Source organism: Pelodiscus sinensis, chromosome 21 (assembly GCF_049634645.1).
Source record: "Pelodiscus sinensis isolate JC-2024 chromosome 21, ASM4963464v1, whole genome shotgun sequence".
In the NCBI taxonomy this organism is placed as follows: Eukaryota; Metazoa; Chordata; order Testudines; family Trionychidae; genus Pelodiscus; species Pelodiscus sinensis.
Genome location: NC_134731.1, coordinates 25,161,046 through 25,184,056, shown reverse-complemented (window position 1 = coordinate 25,184,056; position 23,011 = coordinate 25,161,046). Strand labels below are relative to the sequence as shown.

Sequence of the window (23,011 nt, the reverse complement as noted above, 5' to 3'; positions counted from 1 at the left end):
GTGGCGGCCCCGGCTCAGCCCCTCGCCCAGGGCTTCCGCCCCCCGCCCCTCACCTTCCGCCATGTTGGGTCCGGCCGCCTGCGCCTCTCGCGAGAGGCAGCGAGCAGGGCCCTGGGCCGAGCGATCTCGCGAGAGTGAGACCCCGGCAGCGCCCTGGGCGCCTCTTTATGCGGGCGGGCTCGGCCCGGCGCTGCGCGTGGCCGCGAGACTCCAGTTAGCGGGGGCGCCAAACCCTCCCTCCCAGGGGCACCCGCCCGCCCCCTGCAGGGAATCCCGGGGACTGACCCGCTCGTTCCCCTGCGGGCCCCCCCTCCGCCCCCTGCAGGGAATCCCGGGGACTGACCCGCTCGTTCCCCTGGGGCCCCCCCTCCGCCCCCTGCAGGGAATCCCGGGGACTGACCCGCTCGTTCCCCTGGGGGCCCCCCTCCGCCCCCTGCAGGGAATCCCGGGGACTGACCCGCTCGTTCCCCTGGGCCCCCCTCCGCCCCCTGCAGGGAATCCCGGGGACTGACCCGCTCGTTCCCCCGGGGCCCCCCCTCCGCCCCCTGCAGGGAATCCCGGGGACTGACCCGCTCGTTCCCCTGGGCCCCCCTCCGCCCCCTGCAGGGAATCCCGGGGACTGACCCGCTCGTTCCCCCGGGGCCCCCCCTCCGCCCCCTGCAGGGAATCCCGGGGACTGACCCGCTCGTTCCCCCGGGGCCCCCCTCCGCCCCCTGCAGGGAATCCCGGGGACTGACCCGCTCGTTCCCCTGGGCCCCCCTCCGCCCCCTGCAGGGAATCCCGGGGACTGACCCGCTCGTTCCCCTGCGGGCCCCCCCTCCGCCCCCTGCAGGGAATCCCGGGGACTGACCCGCTCGTTCCCCTGCGGGCCCCCCTCCGCCCCGTGCAGGGAATCCCGGGGACTGACCCGCTCGTTCCCCCGCGGGCCCCCCTCCGCCCCCTGCAGGGAATCCCGGGGACTGACCCGCTCGTTCCCCCGGGGGCCCCCCTCCGCCCCCTGCAGGGAATCCCGGGGACTGACCCGCTCGTTCCCCTGGGCCCCCCTCCGCCCCCTGCAGGGAATCCCGGGGACTGACCCGCTCGTTCCCCCGGGGCCCCCCCTCCGCCCCCTGCAGGGAATCCCGGGGACTGACCCGCTCGTTCCCCTGGGGCCCCCCTCCGCCCCCTGCAGGGAATCCCGGGGACTGACCCGCTCGTTCCCCTGGGCCCCCCTCCGCCCCCTGCAGGGAATCCCGGGGACTGACCCGCTCGTTCCCCTGCGGGCCCCCCCTCCGCCCCCTGCAGGGAATCCCGGGGACTGACCCGCTCGTTCCCCTGCGGGCCCCCCTCCGCCCCGTGCAGGGAATCCCGGGGACTGACCCGCTCGTTCCCCCGCGGGCCCCCCTCCGCCCCCTGCAGGGAATCCCGGGGACTGACCCGCTCGTTCCCCCGGGGGCCCCCCTCCGCCCCCTGCAGGGAATCCCGGGGACTGACCCGCTCGTTCCCCCGCGGGCCCCCCTCCGCCCCCTGCAGGGAATCCCGGGGACTGACCCGCTCGTTCCCCTGGGGCCCCCCCTCCGCCCCCTGCAGGGAATCCCGGGGACTGACCCGCTCGTTCCCCCGGGGGCCCCCCTCCGCCCCCTGCAGGGAATCCCGGGGACTGACCCGCTCGTTCCCCTGCGGGCCCCCTCCGCCCCCCTGCAGGGAATCCCGGGGACTGACCCGCTCGTTCCCCCGGGGGCCCCCCTCCGCCCCCTGCAGGGAATCCCGGGGACTGACCCGCTCGTTCCCCCGGGGGCCCCCCTCCGCCCCCTGCAGGGAATCCCGGGGACTGACCCGCTCGTTCCCCCGGGGGCCCCCCTCCGCCCCCTGCAGGGAATCCCGGGGACTGACCCGCTCGTTCCCCTGCGGGCCCCCCCTCCGCCCCCCTGCAGGGAATCCCGGGGACTGACCCGCTCGTTCCCCCGGGGGCCCCCCTCCGCCCCCTGCAGGGAATCCCGGGGACTGACCCGCTCGTTCCCCCGCGGGCCCCCCTCCGCCCCCTGCAGGGAATCCCGGGGACTGACCCGCTCGTTCCCCTGGGGGCCCCCCTCCGCCCCCTGCAGGGAATCCCGGGGACTGACCCGCTCGTTCCCCTGGGGCCCCCCTCCGCCCCCTGCAGGGAATCCCGGGGACTGACCCGCTCGTTCCCCTGCGGGCCCCCCTCCGCCCCCTGCAGGGATTCCCGGGGACTGACCCGCTCGTTCCCCTGGGGGCCCCCCTCCGCCCCCTGCAGGGAATCCCGGGGACTGACCCGCTCGTTCCCCTGCGGGCCCCCCTCCGCCCCCTGCAGGGATTCCCGGGGACTGACCCGCTCGTTCCCCTGCGGGCCCCCCTCCGCCCCCTGCAGGGAATCCCGGGGACTGACCCGCTCGTTCCCCTGGGGGCCCCCCCTCCGCCCCCTGCAGGGAATCCCGGGGACTGACCCGCTCGTTCCCCTGCGGGCCCCCCTCCGCCCCCTGCAGGGAATCCCGGGGACTGACCCGCTCGTTCCCCTGGGGCCCCCCTCCGCCCCCTGCAGGGAATCCCGGGGACTGACCCGCTCGTTCCCCTGCGGGCCCCCCTCCGCCCCCTGCAGGGAATCCCGGGGACTGACCCGCTCGTTCCCCTGCGGCCCCCCTCCGCCCCCTGCAGGGAATCCCGGGGACTGACCGGCTCGTTCCCCCGGGGGCCCCCCTCCGCCCCCTGCAGGGAATCCCGGGGACTGACCCGCTCGTTCCCCTGCGGCCCCCCTCCGCCCCCTGCAGGGAATCCCGGGGACTGACCCGCTCGTTCCCCCGGGGGCCCCCCTCCGCCCCCTGCAGGGAATCCCGGGGACTGACCCGCTCGTTCCCCTGCGGGCCCCCCTCCGCCCCCTGCAGGGAATCCCGGGGACTGACCGGCTCGTTCCCCCGGGGGCCCCCCTCCGCCCCCTGCAGGGAATCCCGGGGACTGACCCGCTCGTTCCCCCGGGGGCCCCCCTCCGCCCCCTGCAGGGAATCCCGGGGACTGACCCGCTCGTTCCCCTGCGGGCCCCCCTCCGCCCCCTGCAGGGAATCCCGGGGACTGACCCGCTCGTTCCCCTGCGGGCCCCCCTCCGCCCCCTGCAGGGAATCCCGGGGACTGACCCGCTCGTTCCCCTGGGGCCCCCCTCCGCCCCCTGCAGGGATTCCCGGGGACTGACCCGCTCGTTCCCCTGCGGGCCCCCCTCCGCCCCCTGCAGGGAATCCCGGGGACTGACCCGCTCGTTCCCCCGGGAGCCCCCCTCCGCCCCCTGCAGGGAATCCCGGGGACTGACCCGCTCGTTCCCCTGCGGGCCCCCCTCCGCCCCCTGCAGGGAATCCCGGGGACTGACCCGTTCGTTCCCCTGCGGGCCCCCCTCCGCCCCCTGCAGGGAATCCCGGGGACTGACCCGTTCGTTCCCCTGCGGGCCCCCCTCCGCCCCCTGCAGGGAATCCCGGGGACTGACCCGCTCGTTCCCCTGCGGGCCCCCCTCCGCCCCCTGCAGGGAATCCCGGGGACTGACCCGCTCGTTCCCCTGCGGGCCCCCCTCCGCCCCCTGCAGGGAATCCCGGGGACTGACCCGCTCGTTCCCCCGCGGGCCCCCCTCCGCCCCCTGCAGGGAATCCCGGGGACTGACCCGCTCGTTCCCCTGCGGGCCCCCCTCCGCCCCCTGCAGGGAATCCCGGGGACTGACCCGCTCGTTCCCCCGGGGGCCCCCCTCCGCCCCCTGCAGGGAATCCCGGGGACTGACCCGCTCGTTCCCCCGCGGGCCCCCCTCCGCCCCCTGCAGGGAATCCCGGGGACTGACCCGCTCGTTCCCCCGCGGGCCCCCCTCCGCCCCCTGCAGGGAATCCCGGGGACTGACCCGCTCGTTCCCCTGCGGGCCCCCCTCCGCCCCCTGCAGGGAATCCCGGGGACTGACCCGCTCGTTCCCCTGCGGGCCCCCCTCCGCCCCCTGCAGGGAATCCCGGGGACTGACCCGCTCGTTCCCCCGGGGGCCCCCCTTCGCCCCCTGCAGGGAATCCCGGGGACTGACCCGCTCGTTCCCCCGGGGGCCCCCCTCCGCCCCCTGCAGGGAATCCCGGGGACTGACCCGCTCGTTCCCCCGCGGGCCCCCCTCCGCCCCCTGCAGGGAATCCCGGGGACTGACCCGCTCGTTCCCCCGGGGGCCCCCCTCCGCCCCCTGCAGGGAATCCCGGGGACTGACCCGCTCGTTCCCCCGCGGGCCCCCCTCCGCCCCCTGCAGGGAATCCCGGGGACTGACCCGCTCGTTCCCCCGCGGGCCCCCCTCCGCCCCCTGCAGGGAATCCCGGGGACTGACCCGCTCGTTCCCCCGGGGGCCCCCCTCCGCCCCCTGCAGGGAATCCCGGGGACTGACCCGCTCGTTCCCCTGCGGGCCCCCCTCCGCCCCCTGCAGGGAATCCCGGGGACTGACCCGCTCATTCCGCTGGGGGCACCCCTATGCCCCCTACAGGGAACCCTTGGGGCATGAACCCCAGCCCCTCAGGGGACATCTGATCCCCCCTACAGGGGACCTCAGGGTACTATCTCCAGCTCCCCAGAAGAGAACTCCTGGGGTACTAACCAGGTCATTCCCATGGGGACACCCCATGCCTCCTACAGGGAACCCTTGGGGTGCTATCCCTATCCCCCCTGCAGGGAACCCTGGGGCACTATCTCCATTCCTCCCCCCCCAGGGGACATTCCCTATCCCCCATCACCCCCACTCTGCATTGCTTAGGGAAACAGTAAGGAGAGCCATGGGACCAGAGTTCAGTTGGAACTGATACCTCCCCCTCCTTTCCCGTCTCCTGGTTTAGCAGTGTAGTGGGTCTGCAAGAGATCCTTGATTCTGGAGTTTATAACATGTTGAAGCATGCTTCCCAAGTGTCCAAGGACATCATTCATTTTTAATCCCAGAACGCCCTAGCTTCCCCACATATTTAGCATCCCCTCGCATTTATATTTGAAATATAATATAAATAAGAATCATGACACTGATATAGATTTATTTACAGTAAAAAACAAATCACACAGCACTTTACATTTCTTACATTAGTAGATTTGTGCTGCTCATTTTAAATCCCTGTCAAACATTGCATTTCATTTTGGACTTTTGCGAATGGAGCCGCACCTATTGGGGAGCTGTGGTGATGGTCAAGTTTGTGGCAAAACTCAGAAAGTAGGAACTTTAAAGTGATGCTGTCAACCTGTAATTTAGCTAGCTAAAGACAAAAACTAGACCTAACAGTATGTCCCTCATGTCATGGGGAATCCTGGTTGTCCACAAAGTCCTGTCAAAATATTCAGTAAACAAACAAAAAAGAGGAAAATTACTTCTCTCTAACCTATTTCCGTTATAGCAAATTTAGGCATCAGTTGGAACAGATGTAAGATTTTAATCAGATTTTCAATTTGAGCACTTTTGTTATTATGAGCTGACTGAAAGAAACCTTGCTATGAGTTTGTTAAAACCTCATTGAGGTTGGTGTGAATGCACCCCTCAATTAACATAACTGTCAGGATGAATATCACAAGCCTTCCATCCAGGACAAAGGAAAGGCTTCCACTGAGTACTGTGTGTTGTGTGTGTCCACATGTGTCTAAAGGAAGGGAAGCAGAACAGTGAGGCAGAGGCAAAAGCAAGAAAGCTTTAGTCAGTAAGTTCAATCTGACCCTGGAAAAAGCAAGAGAGGAAGCTATTGGGTCTGTTACCTAAAGGGGCTGTAAACTAAGAAAATACTCATCGTGTTCTTGGTAGGGACATGCATTCTCTTCATCCTCTTGCTGCAAGGAGGGAGGAGGAGGCGGGAGCCAGTGCCCGTAAGGAGCCAATTTTAAGCTAGCTCCCCATTAGCACCAGATCCATCTGCACCCCCCCACACTAAAACCTGCACTGCTGCCTCTGATAGACAGTCAGCAGCGTGGAGAGTGAGGGGGACAGGCAGGAGCCAATATGCATGGGGAGTTGGCTTTTAAGCTAGTTTTTAAATCATCTCCCGGGGAGTGAGACTGGGAGCTCAATGGCTGCCTGCCTGCCCTGCCTCTGGGAACTATCAAATAGTTGGGTAACTGCTAAAATTTGATGCAGTTACATGACTCTTCAATTACATGCTATCTAACATCCTTTGTTCTTGGTGCCCACTACATTTGGGGACACAAGATTTTGTACATTTATTGTAAAAGATAACATCAGCTACCAGACTCTTATCAGTTACTTCCCAGTGGAACATTCCCCCAGGATCCTGATCTTTGATTAGATTCCCTGACTGAAAAGGGGCAACTATGTATTTCTATTCCATCCGTTTTATTGTTCCAGGTGCAGTGCAAACATGTAGAAAAAATGCAGCTCTTGTCTCAGGGATGTTATATTCCTTGTAAATGACAATATATAACAGGGTGAAACAAATATCTGTGGAAGAGAGGGAGGGTGAGAGGTAAGAGTAACATAGGCATGCTTTTAATAGAATAGCAGTGCATGTGATGGAGCTCACTACTTGCTCTTTTCATTTCCAGAGGATCCCCCCGCTCTTCGCTGGCTTGAGAATTATATAACATTTTGTGTGTATCTATGGCACCTTCTATCCACTGATCTCAAAATACTTTGCACGTAATTAACATTCACAACCCCGTGTGTCATAATATTGTCTTTATTTTACAGATAGGTTGCGTCTAGACTGGCATGATTTTGCGCAAATACTTTTAACGGAAAAGTTTTTCCGTTAAAAGTATTTGCGCAAGAGAGCCTCTATACTGGCATGTGCCTTTGCGCAAAAGCATCCGTGCCAGCGTAGACGCTCTCTTGCTCAAGAAAGCTCCGATGACCATTTTAGCCATCGGGCTTTCTTGCGCAAGAAATTAACGTTGCTATCTACACTGGCCCTCTTGTGCAAGAATACTTGTGCAAGAGGGCTTATCCCTGAGTGGGAGCGTCAGAGTATTTGCGCAAGAATCACTGATTTTGTACATTACAAAGTCAGTGTTCTTGCGCAAATACTCGTGGCCAGTGTAGACAGGCGGCAAGATTTTGCGCGAAAGCGTCCGCTTTTGTGCAAAATCATGCCAGTCTAGATGCAGCCATAGGGAAATAGAGGCACAGAAAAGGTAAGTGGCCTGCCCAACGTTATACAGGAAGACTGAAGTGAGGTTGGGCACAGAAATCATATCTCCAGACCCCTACACTTCCTGTGCCTTTACTTCCTTACTATATGTACTAGTACCTCTACAGATAACTATGGGGTGAGGGGGGGGGAGAGATATGACAACTCTGGCAATGCCACGCAACATTGAGCTAAACCCACCTGACAAGAGAAGTTTGTGTTTTAAAAACTGGGGGCTTCTGGTGACAATATGGAAGGATATTCACTGAGTGCAAGTCTACATTATAAAGTTAGGTTGATCCAGCTATATCAGGGGTGTGAAAAATCCATACCTCTCAGCAACCTAGTTAAATGGCCTAACCCTCAGAGCAGACCGTGCTGAGTTGACAGAATATTTTTTCTGTAATGTTTCTAGCAAATACATAACCCAAGATTATATATCACCATGAGAACGGCCCTACTGGGTCAGACCAAAGGTCCATCTTGCCCAGTATCCTGTCTGCCAACAGTGACCAATGCCAAATTCCCCAAAGGGAGTGAACAGAACAGGGAATCATCAAGTGATTCCTCTCCTGTCACCCATTTCCAGCCTCTGACAAACAGGCTAGGGACACCATTCCCACTCATCCTGGCTAATATAGCCATTGATGGACTTAAGCTCCATGAATGTATCTAGCTTTTTTTTTTTAACCTTGTTAAAGTCCTGGACTTCACAACATCCTCTGGCAAAGAGTTTCTCAGGCTGACTGTGTGTTGCGTGAAGAAAACACATGCTGACAAAAATCCAGGCATGTAATAACAATTTACATTTATACAGAGAGCATTTTATCTGCAAGGACTTGAAAGCCCTTTAAAACATTTGACAACCTGATGCAATAGTTTTGACAAACAGATACAACAGTTTTATAAAGGAATTTTTCCAGACTAGTGAAATCCATCCATCTCTGTGATGTAACATGACAACTATTTAATAGTGCACAGGAACAGTACACCTCACAGTTTAATTCAGGACAAGATGTGTATGTTTTTCAGGCTGCTAGACCAAAGAAGGAGATTAATTTTAGAAGTGAGGATCTTTCACTCAGGGCTCCAACTTCCAGATCCTAACTCCTGGGGGTGTCGTCTATACTTGCACCCTAGTTCGAACTAGGGATGCAAATGTAGGCATTCAAAATAGTCAATGAAGCTGGGATTTAAATATCCCGCGCTTCATTAGCATGATCTCACCGGCGCATTACTCTGATCAACAGCTGTTTCTAAAGTAAAAGTGCGTGCCGGGACACGTTAGTTCGAACCAAACCCCTTGGTTCGAAGTAACATTACTCCTCAAAATAGGAGGAGTTTGAGGAGTAACATTAGTTCAAACCAACGGGTTTGGTTCAAACTAACGTCCCAGCGCGCACTTTCACTTTTGAAACAGCTGTTGATCAGAGTAACTGGTTTTGAGGCCAGTTTTGTTCAACATCTTTATTAAGGACTTGGATGAAGGGATGGATTGTACCCTCAGCATGTTCGTGGATGACACTAAGGTAGGGGGAAAGGTAGAGACGCTGGAGGGTAGGGATGGGGTCCAGAATGACAGACAAATTGGAGGATTGAGCCAAAGAAATCTGATAAAGTTCAACAAGGACAAGTGCAAGGTCCTGCACTTGGGATGGAAGAATCCCAAACACTGTTACAGGCTGGGGCTTAACTGGCTAAGCAACAGTTCAGCAGAAAGAGACGTAGGGATGACAGTGGATGAAAAGCTGGATATGAGTCAACAGTGCGCGCCTGTAGCCAATAAGCTAACAGCATATTAGTTTGCATGAGGACGAGTATTGCTAGCAGCTCTACAGAAGTGATTATTCCCCTTTATATAGTGTGGGTGAGGCCACAGCTGGAGTATTATGTCCAAATTCTGCCCCCCCCCCCCCCCCCCAATCACCGAAAGGGCATGGATGCATTGGAGAGGGTCCAGCAGAGGCCAAACAACATGATTAGGGGTCTGGAGCACATGACCTACAAGGAGATGCTTAAGGTTTCTGGGCTTGTTTAGTCTACAGCAGAGACGAGTAAGGCAGGATTTGACAGCAGCCTTCAAGTACCCGAAAGGGGGGGATTCAAAGAGGATGGAGAGAGGCTGTTCTCAGGGGTGACAAAGCAGAAGGAGGAGCAATGATGTCATGGTACAGTGGGGGAGATCTAAGCTGGATACCAGGAAAAGCTATTTTACTAGGTGGGTGATGAAGCACTGGAATAGGCTGGCTAGGGAAGTGGTGGAATCTCCATCCCTAGAGATTTTAAAGTCCTGGCTGGGATGATTTAGTTGGGGTTGGTTCTGCTTTGGGCAGGTGGTTAGACTTGATGACCTTCTGAGGTCTCTTCCAACCCTGTGAGTCTATGCATGATGTGATAAAATCCATTCTTAAGTGTGAGGTGCTTAGTTACCCAGAGAGAATGACACAGAAGACTGTAATGTATATGGTAATACCCAAATGACCTCTCCCCTGTTCTTGATCTTACATCCATCCATTAGTTGCTTCCCATCTTACATCTCCTTTGGTTCTCTGGGTTGTAAGTTACATTTATTTTAACCCCGCCCCCCCCACTCCCATTGAATGACAAAGGGGTGCATGTTATGTAGCTCATTTACAATGGACAGGTAACACATCACCCTGCTTTAGGATTACCACTAACCAATTTGCTGATAACTGCTGTGAGAAATGCTCCCTATTTCGTGGCCACTGTTGATCTGATTAATAATCACTAAATAGGACAGCCATCCTGTCTTTTCTCTTTCACAAGGCATATTGCAGGGAGATGGAAATAAAAATATTGCTAATTTCCTCATTCTTGAAACACTTCCCTATCTGGCATGACATCACCAGTGCAACATTCTAGGGAGTTACAATAGCACGTGACATAGGACACTGCCTTACTTGTATTGGAACAGCACCTATACTTGTGCTTCAGCCCACTTATGCCAAGCACTTCACATATACAAATTCCTCTAGGGAATTTGCATTCTAAGGGTAGATCTACGCTTAAATGACTGACTACAAAGGCTCTTTTAACTGCACATCCACTTGTGATCTATATGCCATCAAAGCCCCTCTGTATATGGGCCTAACTGGACAGTCTCTACGAAAGAATTAATGGACACATCAGATATCCAAAAGGCAACACACAGAAACATGTTGGGAAACATTTTAACTTGCCCAGGCACTCATTAATGGATCTCAAAGTCACCCTACTGTTTCAGGCCAATTCCACTGTGTAGCAGACTACACAGGGAAGCCTTAGAACAGTGGTTCCCAAACTTTTCAGCATCACACCCCCTTTCTGATCTGAGAAACTCACGCCTCCCCCACCTCCCAATAGCAGCAAAACTTGAGCAAAAAAGAAAAAAGGAACTGACAGGGGCCAACACACAAAAATAGCAGCACAACTTAGAGGGCAAAGAATTGATTGGGTGGGCTGGGTTGTCTTGCACCCCCCCTGGAATTTCTTCACACCCCCCCAGTTTGGGAAGCCTTAGAATTTAACTTCATTTACAGGTCTGATTTCTAGCACAAAGCTATGAATAAAGACATTAGCTGGATGGCCCACTACATTCCACAGCCTAATGACATTAAAAAAACCCACCAAACAATTTGCACCTTCTCTAGCAGCATCATGTCGAAGGGACACTAAAGCTGTGTCTACACTGGCGCAAACTTGGCAAAAGCGGCCGCCCTTGCGCAAAAACTTGCTGCCGGTCTAGTGGCCGTGTGTTCTTTCGTAAGTAAACTGACATTCTAATGTATGAACTCAGGGCTTCTTGTGCCAGAACTCTGACGCTTCCACTCAGGAATAAGCATTTTTTCACAACTGTTCTTGCGCAAGAGGCCAGTGTAGACAGGCAACATTACTTTCTCGCGCAAGAAAGCCCTATGGTTAAAATGGATGCTCTCGTGCAAAAGCACATGCCAGTGTAGTGTAACCCCCCTTTTCCTCCCCGAGTTACTGGGGAGCAGGTCACACTCACAGGTGTGCCTGGGCACCTGGTGTTTTAACCCAAAAGAGATCCTGAGCACCCTAGTGGTGATGGTGTTTAGTTGGGGAAAGCCCTATCCACCCCCTTGCTGCAGTCCCTTGCTGGCAATGAATGTAAAATGGCGATGCCTCCACCTGGCTGGCCTTGTACACACACTGGTGCCTTGAGAGCCTCCAGGAATATCCTCATTCCAACATAAATCTGGATCTAATTCCAGAACAACTACAAATCATAGACATCTAATAGAACACTTTAAAATAAACAATCTTTACTTAACTTAAATAAACAAGGATTAACGGATTAGCAATGAACAGCATTAACAAAACACATTAATAATTGATGCTTATATAGCTAGACAACAGTGACCCCACCCCAGTGTGCACACCCTTAGACTCAGTCTCAGACACTCGCTTGCATTGGCACGCTGATGTTGCAGCTGTGGTGAGGATTTGGTCCAGGCTAAACAGCAGCTCTGTCCCAGGCAGTACTTTTCCAACAAGGCCCAAACTTACTGCCTCATGCTGTGCCTATAGGAAGCAGCCTGCTAACTCCCAGTTCCAATAGGCATCTAGTAGCTGCATCCAACAGCCCCTCCACTGGGTCAATGTCCTTGGCAGCAGCCTGGCTCCCCCTCTGGTTCCAAACTCCAAGGCAGAGTCCCAGACTGCTAGGCCTCTTTCTTCAAGCACATGGAGAGAGCAGTCCTCTCCCATACCAGAGTCCTTCCTTCCTGTTTTTCCCAAGGGCTCATGGGAATTGTAGTCTGGATTGTAGCACACAGGGTCTTTACAGAATAAAACAGAGGCCCCTTTAGTAAGGGGACTACAGTAGACACTCTCTTCTGCAAAAGAGTTTTTGCACGAGAACACGCCAGTGTAGATGTAGCCTAATTGACTATTCCTCCCCCCTTTTTCCTTTCATTCTCTTCCCCCCCCCCCCCCCATTTATTTAGGAACTGGACCTTTAATAACTCCATTCATCTTAAATGGGTTGTGCCCATGAAAGCTCATACCACCATCTACATGTTTTGTTAGTCTAAGGACCTGCAAGACTATTCATTGTTTAAGTTTTTATAAAGACACAGTGGCAGTTCTATAGCTATGCCACTGTAGCACCCAAGGGCAGATGCTCCTTATGCCTTGGTTGCCTAGCAACATAGTTACCACCTCATGGGGAGAGGAGGTACTTAGGTCCCTAAGTTAAGAGAAGTTGTGTCACCTAGAGCTGTCTTCTACCAGGGAGAAGTGGTACAGATCTTTCACACCTTAAGACATAGCTATGCTGGCCTAAGTTCCTAGTGTACAGCAGAGGTAGCTACATCATGCTTATCTTAACCTTCCTATTAACATTCTCTACCCACTATTTACCAATTTAACTATTTATGAACATTTTCTAGGCATTGCAGCAAAGGATAGATTTGTAGAACAGCAGTGGAGTACTATCAGATTTTCATGGCTAGTGCCTCTGAAAGCCCAAAGAACATTGCTCATGTTCTTCCCATATTTTGAGGAAATTGAAACAATTCAAATTCCTATTAAAATGTTCCTAGTGCTCATGCTTTTTGCATTCTGCAGTCACATCTCTACATCTCCTTAGGAAGAAAACAGAAGCACTGTCCACTCCAAAATACAAAGGCAGCTGTAGCTAAACAAATACCCAACACAGCAGTGATCTATGTAAAACATGTATTGCCACTTGTGAGATCTGCCAAGCAGCAACAACTGTCAGCTTTAGATTATTTTAATAATTCACCTTGCACTCACTGCAGGCATGAGCTTCTTCTGTGAAGATGGCAATGCATGCAATTACTTTAGTGGTTAACAGGAGAGCAGAGTGTCAAAAGGTCACCCCCTGGCATCTGAATCAGTGACACCCATTCTGTTAGGTCACTAGACTGCAGTCCCTACTCTTAGCTTCAATAGGGATGAGGGCAGACTTAGGTCATTTAAAGAGTTGTTTTTCTAGCTAGAGAATAGGTGTGCACAAATATTGTACTTTGTCCTGCTCATGTTTTTGGCATTTATGCACTATAATCCAAACCACAATTCATCATCTTGAGTTCTGCTGCTGTCGCAGGATATTATAGTTGTTCAACAGGCCAGCTAGCCAAGACAAGGCTGTCCTAGTTCTCCTCCTTTAAAAGCAGCAGCTCTGGCCCGTGGAAAAGACACGTTTTTAAAGATGGCTTGTGCTTAAACTAATAAGTAGACTCCATTATTTGTGATTAGTTAATCTGTACTCATTTGCTTTTGAATGGACATCAGCCATGTATGACAGAACAAACTGCTATAGCCAGATAGTGTTGGGTAATTCTGGGGGCAGCTGGTTTTCCAGAGACACCTCATCACAAATAGTTGTCCTAGAAGACAGTGGATTTTTCTTAATGCTTTAATTATGGAATAGATGGCACCATGCTGCTGGGATACAGTATAGTCCTGAGCTTTCTGAAGAAAAAGGGAGCAAATGCTAGCCAGCTGGCTGGCACAAAGCCTCCTCCCCCCTCAGCAGGAGCCAAGCAATTCTGGTTCCAATTTGCATGCGTCAAAACAAAAAGGAAAAAAATCCCCCCCCCCCCCCCCCAACAGCTATTGTGTCTGGGCACTAACAGCTCTGCCCAGATACATCTGTCTCCCTACCAGAAGAGGCTATTTAATTTAAAAAGTTGAATTAATGGTTTGCTGAAGTATTTTAATTAATTACCAAATATGGAAACTGTATAGTAAGTACTTCTACATTCATCTAAAGCTGTATGAACAACCTTCCATTTTAAGTTTTAATTAGTGTTTACTAATTGGCTTTTTACTGTGTGGCTGCTCTAGAACTACTAATTAGTGCAGTAACTTCCCCCTCCCTCCCCAGAAGCCTGCCATATGCTTTCTTTGGTCCTCACTTTTGTAAAACTGCAGCCTAGAATTAAGTCTAGCCAACTGTTCAATCTAATGATTATTCAAGGATTTATGGCAGGATGACTTCTAGTAAAATTGAAAGTGTGGTTTATCAATTACCACCACACTTTTTGCCACTAGCAGTCTTTCTAGTACAGCAAATGCCAACACTAGTATTCCACAGTCAAGTCTTATACACTAAAGACTTTTCAGTGGAGATCTACGTAATTAAGTATTACTGCTCATTGGAGGCTTCTAAGTGGCTGTATAAGAGATCGCATTTTTCACTTGAATTTTAAAGTATGCTTTTTTGTTTTTAAACATGCATCTTTAGGTCACTGCTATAGAGCATACGAGAAAAAACCAACACCTCCGAAGATGGACACAGGATTCTAGAGGTTAGACCGGGGCTTTACTAGACCAAAAAGAGAAGGACTTCCATCAAAAAAGGCTCTGAACCGATAGCTTGGCACAAGATTCTAGTATCTACGGCAGAGATTTTATTTCTGCTGCCCACACTTCAATGTAGCACCTCTTATGCACATCTCCCACCATTCACCTTCCATTAAGTTACCTGTTGAACTAGTTACTGTCCATGAGTATTATTGAAGAATTGGCTTGATATAAATAATCTTGTTACTTTCTCTGTTGGGTTGTTTTGTTTTGTTTTTTAAATAAAATTTGGTAGTACCAAGTCTCATTGCAGGATGCAGCAAGTACTCTGAATCTTGAAGTAGAACTCATTTTCTACTGCTTGAGATTCTCAGTGCTAGCCTTAGTTTTTCAGGGCAGAAGCCATGCCCACTAGGCCCCTCATGACAACCTTCAGGTTCTACAATAAACATTAGTTTAAAATATAAAAGTCTATTTTTGAAGACTGCCTATTGAAGACTGCCTATTGGGTGCTAACAGGGAAGCAAAGCACCAACTCAGGCCATAATCTGTTTAAAGCCTTAAACTACACATCAGATTCTTAAAAAAAAGAACAAAAAACCGAAACACAGCTTGACACAAAATTATTGGAAAAAATTATATTTTGGAAGAACTCACTACAGAAGGTGACAGAATTCCAAAATCAAATTACATGAAAATATACATCGCAATTCTCTTTGTACATTAGGTGAGAAAAATCTGCAGTAGAAGAATAGAAGGCAAAAATATGAAGGGCCACAGAAGAGAGAATAGGGATAAGGGAAACGGTATTTCTGATACCAAATCCAGAATTTACTAAGTTTGAAAGCTTACAGATGTGCATACCTTTTAAATCCAAAAAACTTAAAAACAAAGACAAGAGGCAAAAACCAGAGAAAGCAGCTTATCCTATCTTGAGCTAACTTAGTCAACTGAGCACTTCCAAACCAAAGCTCTCAGCCCTTTGAAAAAATAGCAGGCTCAAGGGTGCTCCACAGCCAGAAGTTTTATTGCTACACCCAATCCAAGAACTGTGTGCAACTGAGTCAAAAAGCGGAAAGGGGGAGAACCTTTGCATGGTCAAAGGTCATCAGTATCAGATAGTTGCTTATAGATCCATCCTTTCAATGTTTGATTAGGAAAATCTGAACCTTTGAGGAGATTACAGGGTAAGGTTGGGAGTATTTTTTCCCCCCCAAACAGATACTAAACTTCAAGTGAAAAGTTTTAATTAAGCCTCAATTGTTCAAAGAAAAATAAAGTGGAAAAATCTTTAATCCTAATTGGTTTTAGTTTGACATGCTTCAAAAGGTTTTTTTAAAAAACTGATAAGAAACAATGAACAGGGAAAGAAAATTTGCTAAAATCTTTTAGAATGTACACGATTTTTATCCTAACTACAAGACAGCATTATTTGGTACACTGTGTATTTGTGGATGTACATGAACAGTATATATATTATCCGGATCATGTTGTGCTATGTACACATCTTTACAATTCTTCCTGAAGGTTAAAGCAGTTCATTAGATTTCAAAATGCGCAATCATCTTATGTTGGCACTTGTTAGGCTCTTGTCAGCATTGATAACTGGCATGTTTATTGCAGCCCAGTTCCAGCCAGTTTTTGCCAACATGTTACAACAGAAGTCCAGCAATAGGTGGGTAGAGTGCAGGAAAAAACAGTGCCATGTTTCTCAATTGGAGACCTAATAATACAGAAAATACAGTCATTAGCACATTGATAAAGAGATGAATTTTTAATTGCTCCTGGATGAGAAACAGTGCTTGTAGTCCAAAAGAGTCATTTACAGTTGTCTGTGCTCAAACCAGTTTACCTGAATTGTGTGTTTCTTGCTTGGCTTTTAGAACTAACCACTCAGTCATCTGAGGGAGAGGAATCTAATCAGCGCAATGCTTCAACACAGATACATTTGAGCTCTAAACCTCTATGTCAGTTAAATTTTTAGTACAAGTGTAAGCATTTGAGTGCATTATATATACACACACACACACACACACACACACACAGGTTCCTCATATGCATCTAGGATGAGTCCATAGTTGAGTATTTGTATAGCAAGCAAGCAAACATTTTAAGATTCTGAATGACTGAAGTTGACTCTAGTAGTATTTTACAGGAGAGGAGTATGAACAGCAGCATAAAAGTAGCACGCACTTTTATAACAGTAATGCTTTAAGTCTATTTGTGAAGCTAGATTTCATCCCTGCCACCAAACGGAATTCAAGAGGACTTGCCTTCCATAAACAAGATGACCAGCTTACTCTGTAATCAGCATTACTTCCTTCTACTCGTGGGCATCGTTCATGCCAAATGTAAGTCGCACCACTGTACTTATTCAGTATGGCAACATAGCTTAAAAAGTATTGTCCACTGGATACAACACACTGCCTTATTTGCTATACCCATTGCTATTCTACAAACAGTTCCCATATTCTAGCTCTGTTCACCTTTCCTCCAAAGGGAGAAATATCAAAGGGAATTGCAGGTCTAAGTTACTCACACATTTCCCATATATCTTCAAGATTTAAAGAACAGTCCACTTCTCTCAAGCATGCCCTTTCAGTTTCAAGTCAATTATGCCTGGCTGTTTGCTGTGGTCAGAACCAGTATCAAGTGGGATTGCTGTTTGAGTAATTATGCAGCCTGAGTACAGCAAGTCTTCTCTAGAAGTTTCATGTTAGAAGTGGTGGGGTCAAGAAACAAGAAGTGCAACTAGCACACATTGTTCCACGTTGTGAAAGCTTCGCTGAGAGTTAAGTGTTAAGACAATCAATCCCTTCCCACAGTGAGGTCATTCAGCAGCACAATTTTGCTACAGTTAGGTTCAGGATACTAAAATGCAAGGAATGCCAGTTTTATGTGGTGGATAAGATGTGGCTTAATGGCTACAGGGAATATTTGTGCCAAACTAGCCATTTATCACAAGACTGCTAAACTCTAAAAGCTAATTTAATTGAATACAGAAGTTACTCCTTGGCAAGTTAAAAAGGGCTAAATCCCTTTTCAGGCACAGATAGAATTCAACAACAGTGAAGAGACAAGAACACTAAAACTTGTTATATACATAGGATCATTCCAACACAATTTGTCCAACATCAGATCTGGCAAGAGTTTGCATTTTAAATCCTAGCTCTCTGCATGAGCAAGGGGATGTTAAGTAGCTTGCTTAAGGGCAAATGTCTAACCACCTCTCCATCCTGAGACTTCTGATCTCATGACAGTTACAGAAAGAAAATGGTTTTGTGCTTAGTAGCCCAGCCTCTCTTCTCTGCAGAAGAGAGACTAGCATTTCAATTCTGTTTCAAGCTACTGAAAAAAACAAGGTCAAAACACCCAAACATTCTCTGTGAAAAGATGGTGTTTCAGTCTAGAACCTGTGGTTGTTGGTAATAAGAGTGGATATTTAGTCCAGAGAATTAAAACATGTAATAGTTCAACTCCCACTCTGAATTACTGCTGACTACCAGTTTGTCAAGTCGACTCCTTTTCCTTGAGGAGCTACTGTAGTTAAGCACCATGTAGTATTACTACTAGTATGGGCAATGGAATATGTATTTGTAGCCACTGCTGAGAACTGGTATAAAATACAGCCAAACCAAATCTCAGACTTGGGGGGGATGCATATTAAGATAGTCTGGATTAACATGGCACATGGCCAGAAAAGGTTAGCCAGCTCATAGGCTGACTGACCCAGGATTAACCTTTGAAAACTTGTTCGGAAGATGTGTAAGTGACAGTCGGGCTGTTGAATTAGATTCCAGTAGAACTTTAACAATGCAAACTTGCATTGTTAGGTCAGTAGGTGTTGGCCCAGGTCTTGTGAGGACAGTAATCCTGGTCTAAAACTTTGTTTTGGTGTCTTTTAAGGTTACGGAGAACTGTACATAAATCGTTTAATGGATCAGTTACCTTGTGCTAACTGCCACAATGTTTCGGAGACAGAAGGTTATAACAAAAGCCTCATGTTCTCCCAGGTCAAGAGACTGCTGCAAAAGCATAATGCTCCTTTAGATAGGATCCTCTGTCATCTCATATCTGATTGGATGCTCTCCAGGAAAGTTGCAAGCCATGAAGGATGAGATCAAGTGATCATGGTATCCTTAAGTCATGGCCCATTATTATAAGTTGACTGATCTGAAAAAATTTCTCTGCAACTAAAAGATCATCTCTATTATAGATCTCAATCTCAAGAATTCAACTTGTGTCTGTATTTATATTGACCTTTTAACCAACAGTCTTTAGTTCACTTACAAGTACTGGTTACAAGTGAGAGCTTGGAACAAGGTCTAAAATATTTTCTTAACCTGGAAGGTAGTGTGTCCAATCCTTTGGGACTGATAGAACTTTCTAACCTGGGTGTCTAGGTGGAAGCCTGAGGCTCGGTACTGGGCACTGTTTGGACTTTAACCAAAATAATATAGAAACAGTTTTGTTCTGGCTTGGTAAATAGCCACCAGCTTTGGGATTGGCTATTACATTTTTTCAGTGCACTCTAATTGAGTGACTTAGATGGCTCTCCTGGGACCCTAATTATCACAAAGCTAATAAAACTAGCATGAACATTACCAACCCAGGCAAAAAACTTAGTGGAGTAATGCATGAAGGGGAAAAACCCACACACATTTAGTGTCTCCAAAGCCTTGTAGTCTTTGGCAGTGCTGAAACTAGGAGAGAAAAAGCAAAGCCTCGAGAGAGGGGAAGGTATTTATGCCTGAATAAGGGTTTGTACTGTTGATGACTTGCAGGGCAAACTATAAACTAATGGAGGTGAAGGTGACTCCTTTAAGATATCACTACTTACCCTGAAAAAAGTGAAGCTACTAGCTGCTGAATAAGTATCACTCAAAAGCAGTCTCTTGGCTTTTTCTTACACAGCGGGCAACTTTCCTTTTGAATTCTCCATTTCTGTCTTCTCTCCATTCTTTCTGTAAAGAAGTAGTTGGACAACTGATGTTAGTACCACAATAAAAGATTACAGCAAGAAATTCCATATAAGTTTCCAGTACCAAAGTTTGACTCTGTAAGACTCAGTATTTAAAACTAGTCAAGCTGTTCTTGAAAGAGTCATGGCATTTCGATGCTTGAAGAAAAAAGCTTGAGGCTCCTGGAAAGCTGGTCTCTAAAACCATGGAGACCTAAACTAGGCCATTTCTACATTTTAAGCTTTCATCAAGAAGTTTAGCCCTTGAGATTACAAAATGAAAAACTGAACACACACCCCGACCCCCTTCTCTCCACCTGGTTCTTTCCAAACGGAAGCCACGTTTAAAAACCATGTAGAGAGATGTTTGGTCAGTCCTAGGCCATATGCAAAGCAACAGCAGATTCATAGGTAACACCCAAAGGGCCATTCTGATCTCCTGCTGAACACAGACTATGGGAATTAATTCAGGGAAATCCTGTTTTAAAACTAGAACATATATTCTTGACTTAACTGCACACAGTAGATTCTCCATTATAAGCCTAGTAGTCACCCTCACTGTTGAGATCTGCTTTATGGTCTGAACTGGTCTTGCTTCAGCTTCCAGCCATTTAGGTCAGTACACATTTGTTAGATAAAAAGCCCTATATTACATTTCTATTCTCAATGTAAGTACTTACAGATAATCAAGTTAGCCTTTAATCTCTTTAGCTTAAAGAGACTGAGCTGCTTGCTTAAGGCAAGTTTTCCAATATTTCTGTCACTCTCATAACCCTTCTGAGCCCTCTCCAGTGTATCATCAACAACTCCCTTTCACATTATTAACTTTAGTTCTGGTGTCAGCGCTACACTTGCTATTCAGAATCTCATGGATAGCAGTGAAATAAGTCAGATGTCCAAGGATGCCTACCAAAGCCATGAGCAGAAGCAGACACTATTAGCTATCCACATACATGGGTGCATCTACACTGTAGGGCTTAACTTGAAAGAAGCTACACAAACTGAGCTATGTCAAATGGGAGCGTCTACACAGCACTTACTTTGATATAGAGCACTCTTCCTCTGCCTTCCCTTATTCCTTATACAATGAGGGTTACAGGAGTTGAAATATGTCCTCCACCTTGACAGTATTTTGACACTATTTCAAGATAGCTGCCTGCTATGTAGATACAGACTAAGTTATTTCAGAATAGTGCTCGTTATTCTGAAATACTGTTGCAGTGTAGACTTACAGTTAGACAGCATATTTGTCTATGGCATTTAGAGGATACTGGAAGTCAGAGATACACCCAATAGCCAGACATGAACAAAAACAACAAGAAACAAACCCACAACCCAGATGTGCACATGCAAAATCCCACTGGCAATCTGAGAATCCAGAAGTGGCAAGGGAACGTGGACTGTGCACCAGGACAAGTATTTCTCTTCTTTCCAAAATAGTAGGCAAAAGGTAAAGAGCTGCATAGAAGTAGTTAGGGAAGCAAAAAGTTTGCACCTGGGATGCCACTGCAAACATGTACAAATTAGGGGCGTTAGTTGACTACTCTATTACCTGCTGTCTAACTGTATGAATTCTTAGCAGTTAGTTGATTACTCTATAGTCCCCCAGAGGGCAGGGGTGGCAACCTGTGAGTTCCCTGGGAATAGGGGCTGTTGCTGCAAAGCAGTCTGTCTGTGGTAGGCCCAAGCTCTCTGTGGACAGGCTGCTCTGGTAGCAGCCCCTGTCCGTGAGGAGCTCAGACCCCTGTGGAAAGGGCCTGCTGCCACCCTGCATAGCAGCCAGAGGCAGCCAGTCTGTGAGGGGAGCTGGTTTTTTAACTGGCTCCCCTTGCGGATTGGCTCCTGCCTGGTACCCTGTGCTGCTGCTGCCTCTTTCAGAGTCAGCAGCGCAGGGTGCTCCATAGGAATAGGGCCAGAGCACACTGGCTGCCACCCCTGGGGACAAGAATGTTGACTAATTGCTAAGAATTCGTTTTTGCAGTCTTGTTCTTGTGCCCATTCCAGGGGCACTTTTTTAAAAAAGTTGCACAACACTAGAGCAAAGGCCACATGGATTGTTGGTTCACATTTTACAAAACATGGGCTTAAGGGACAGAAAGTGACTTATAATTGGACATTAATCAGTGAGTGATAGATATCAGTAGCCCACTCTCAGAGTCTCTGGAGAGAGATTAATTTAGATTTGCAAGTCTGTCTTCTAGCACGTGTATGTGTTGATAGCTGTAATATACAGACACCAGGCAGGCCACCTGTGGAGGAGGCCCTGCCATTCTTTCCAAGAACAGCTGGAGGTTTTTCTGTGTAAAATATATACAAGTCTCATTATTATTACAGCATTCAAGCCATCAATTGGTGGCCTTCTAAGGGGGCTTCATGTTCTCCCCTCTTTTGGAGGCAGACAACCAAACAAAAATAAAGATGTTAAGTATGAGGTAGAGGAAAAGACAAGTAATAGTCTGTACAACCAATGCCCACTTCCAAAGGAGGTTAGCATTTGCCATGAAGACTCCTGTGCATTCAACTGCAGAATAATAGTGCATAATAGAGTTTCATTTTTTAAATGACTATTTAACATTGTGTACCTGACTTTTCTGGTTTCTACTTTTTTTTTTTTAAACACTACATCTAGTACTCTTTCCACAATTTCTAACAACTAAGTAGTTCTGGTAAAGTTCTGGAAAAGGAGCTGAATTTGAGACTCTAGCATTTAAGACTAACTATTAAGCTTTGTTGCGTGTTCATTTTTACTGGGCAAGAATAGAGTCTTAGTGCAACATAATATTAGGTGACTGGTAAGCAAAGTCAAATGATGCCCTTCAGATTTTTGTACTTACTTCATTCTAAGTTTCCTACTGCATATAGCAGCACTGTAATTAGAAAAGCCAGGAGACTTACCGCTGCATCGACATTAGCAGGAGAGTCACCATTGGGATCTGCCAGCATAGAAATAACACTAATCATTATAGTTTCCACTGTATGGATGGGAAGCCAGCGTTCCTCAGGTTTTTCATAGCCATATTTGTCTTCTCCAGGCTCATGAAGAATGGAAATACAGACATCACCGTTCTTATCAACTAAAAAAAATAAAGCAGACAATAGGTATATTTTAGTGTTGATTAGATAGCTGGCTTCAGGATATTCAATGGGGATGTTATCCTTCATCTGAATAAGCAAGGCTCGCCAAGTGGCGGCGAGCCCCGCTCACCAGCCGCGCGGTTCCGTGCTCTGCGCATGCGCAAATCGTTCTGCACATGCACAGATGGCTCTGCGCCGGTTCTTCCGGGTTGTAATCTACTCGCCATGGGCAAGTAGATTACATTATTTGTCGAGCCCTGTGAATAAGTAACCTATTCCAAGTGCCTTTAAAACAGTTAATGGTGGAAAGTTTCTGGAAAGACACCATCGAGTTGACAGTTTGAGAACATCTTACAGAGAGGCTGCACAAGAAGGAAGTTTTGCAAGAGAGTAGTGCAAGTCTATTAGGGATGTTAAATATCAGTTAATTGAATAATTGAGTAACCTCATGAATGCTCATCAGTTAACCGACTAGTCTATAGTCCCAGGGCATGGGGCTGGCAGCCACTGTATCAGAGGCAGCAGCATGGGGTACCAGGTGGGAACTAGTCTGGTTTAAAGACCAGCTCCCCTTGCAGAC

The 23,011-nt window shown here is 49.2% G+C and overlaps 2 protein-coding genes across 4 annotated transcripts in view; both read right to left on the bottom strand.

Annotated features, from left to right (window-relative positions):
* ANKFY1 (ankyrin repeat and FYVE domain containing 1) overlaps positions 1–206 on the bottom strand; it is a 51,163-nt gene extending 50,957 nt beyond the window's left edge. The window contains exon 1 of the mRNA XM_075904372.1: positions 54–206. Within this exon, the coding sequence (XP_075760487.1) occupies positions 54–63 (10 nt within the window). The 5' untranslated portion in view covers positions 64–206. The remainder of the gene's footprint in view (positions 1–53) is intronic.
* A 14,813-nt stretch (positions 207–15,019) lies between these two features.
* Positions 15,020–23,011, bottom strand: part of UBE2G1 (ubiquitin conjugating enzyme E2 G1) — a 45,110-nt gene continuing 37,118 nt past the window's right edge. For all 3 annotated transcript variants that reach the window (XM_075904368.1, XM_075904367.1, XM_075904369.1), the window contains 3 exons: positions 22,252–22,430; positions 19,237–19,360; positions 15,020–16,119 (listed from right to left, as the gene is read on the bottom strand). In XM_075904368.1, coding sequence (XP_075760483.1) covers positions 19,274–19,360; positions 22,252–22,430 — 266 coding nt within the window. In that variant the 3' untranslated portion in view covers positions 15,020–16,119; positions 19,237–19,273. The remainder of the gene's footprint in view (positions 16,120–19,236; positions 19,361–22,251; positions 22,431–23,011) is intronic.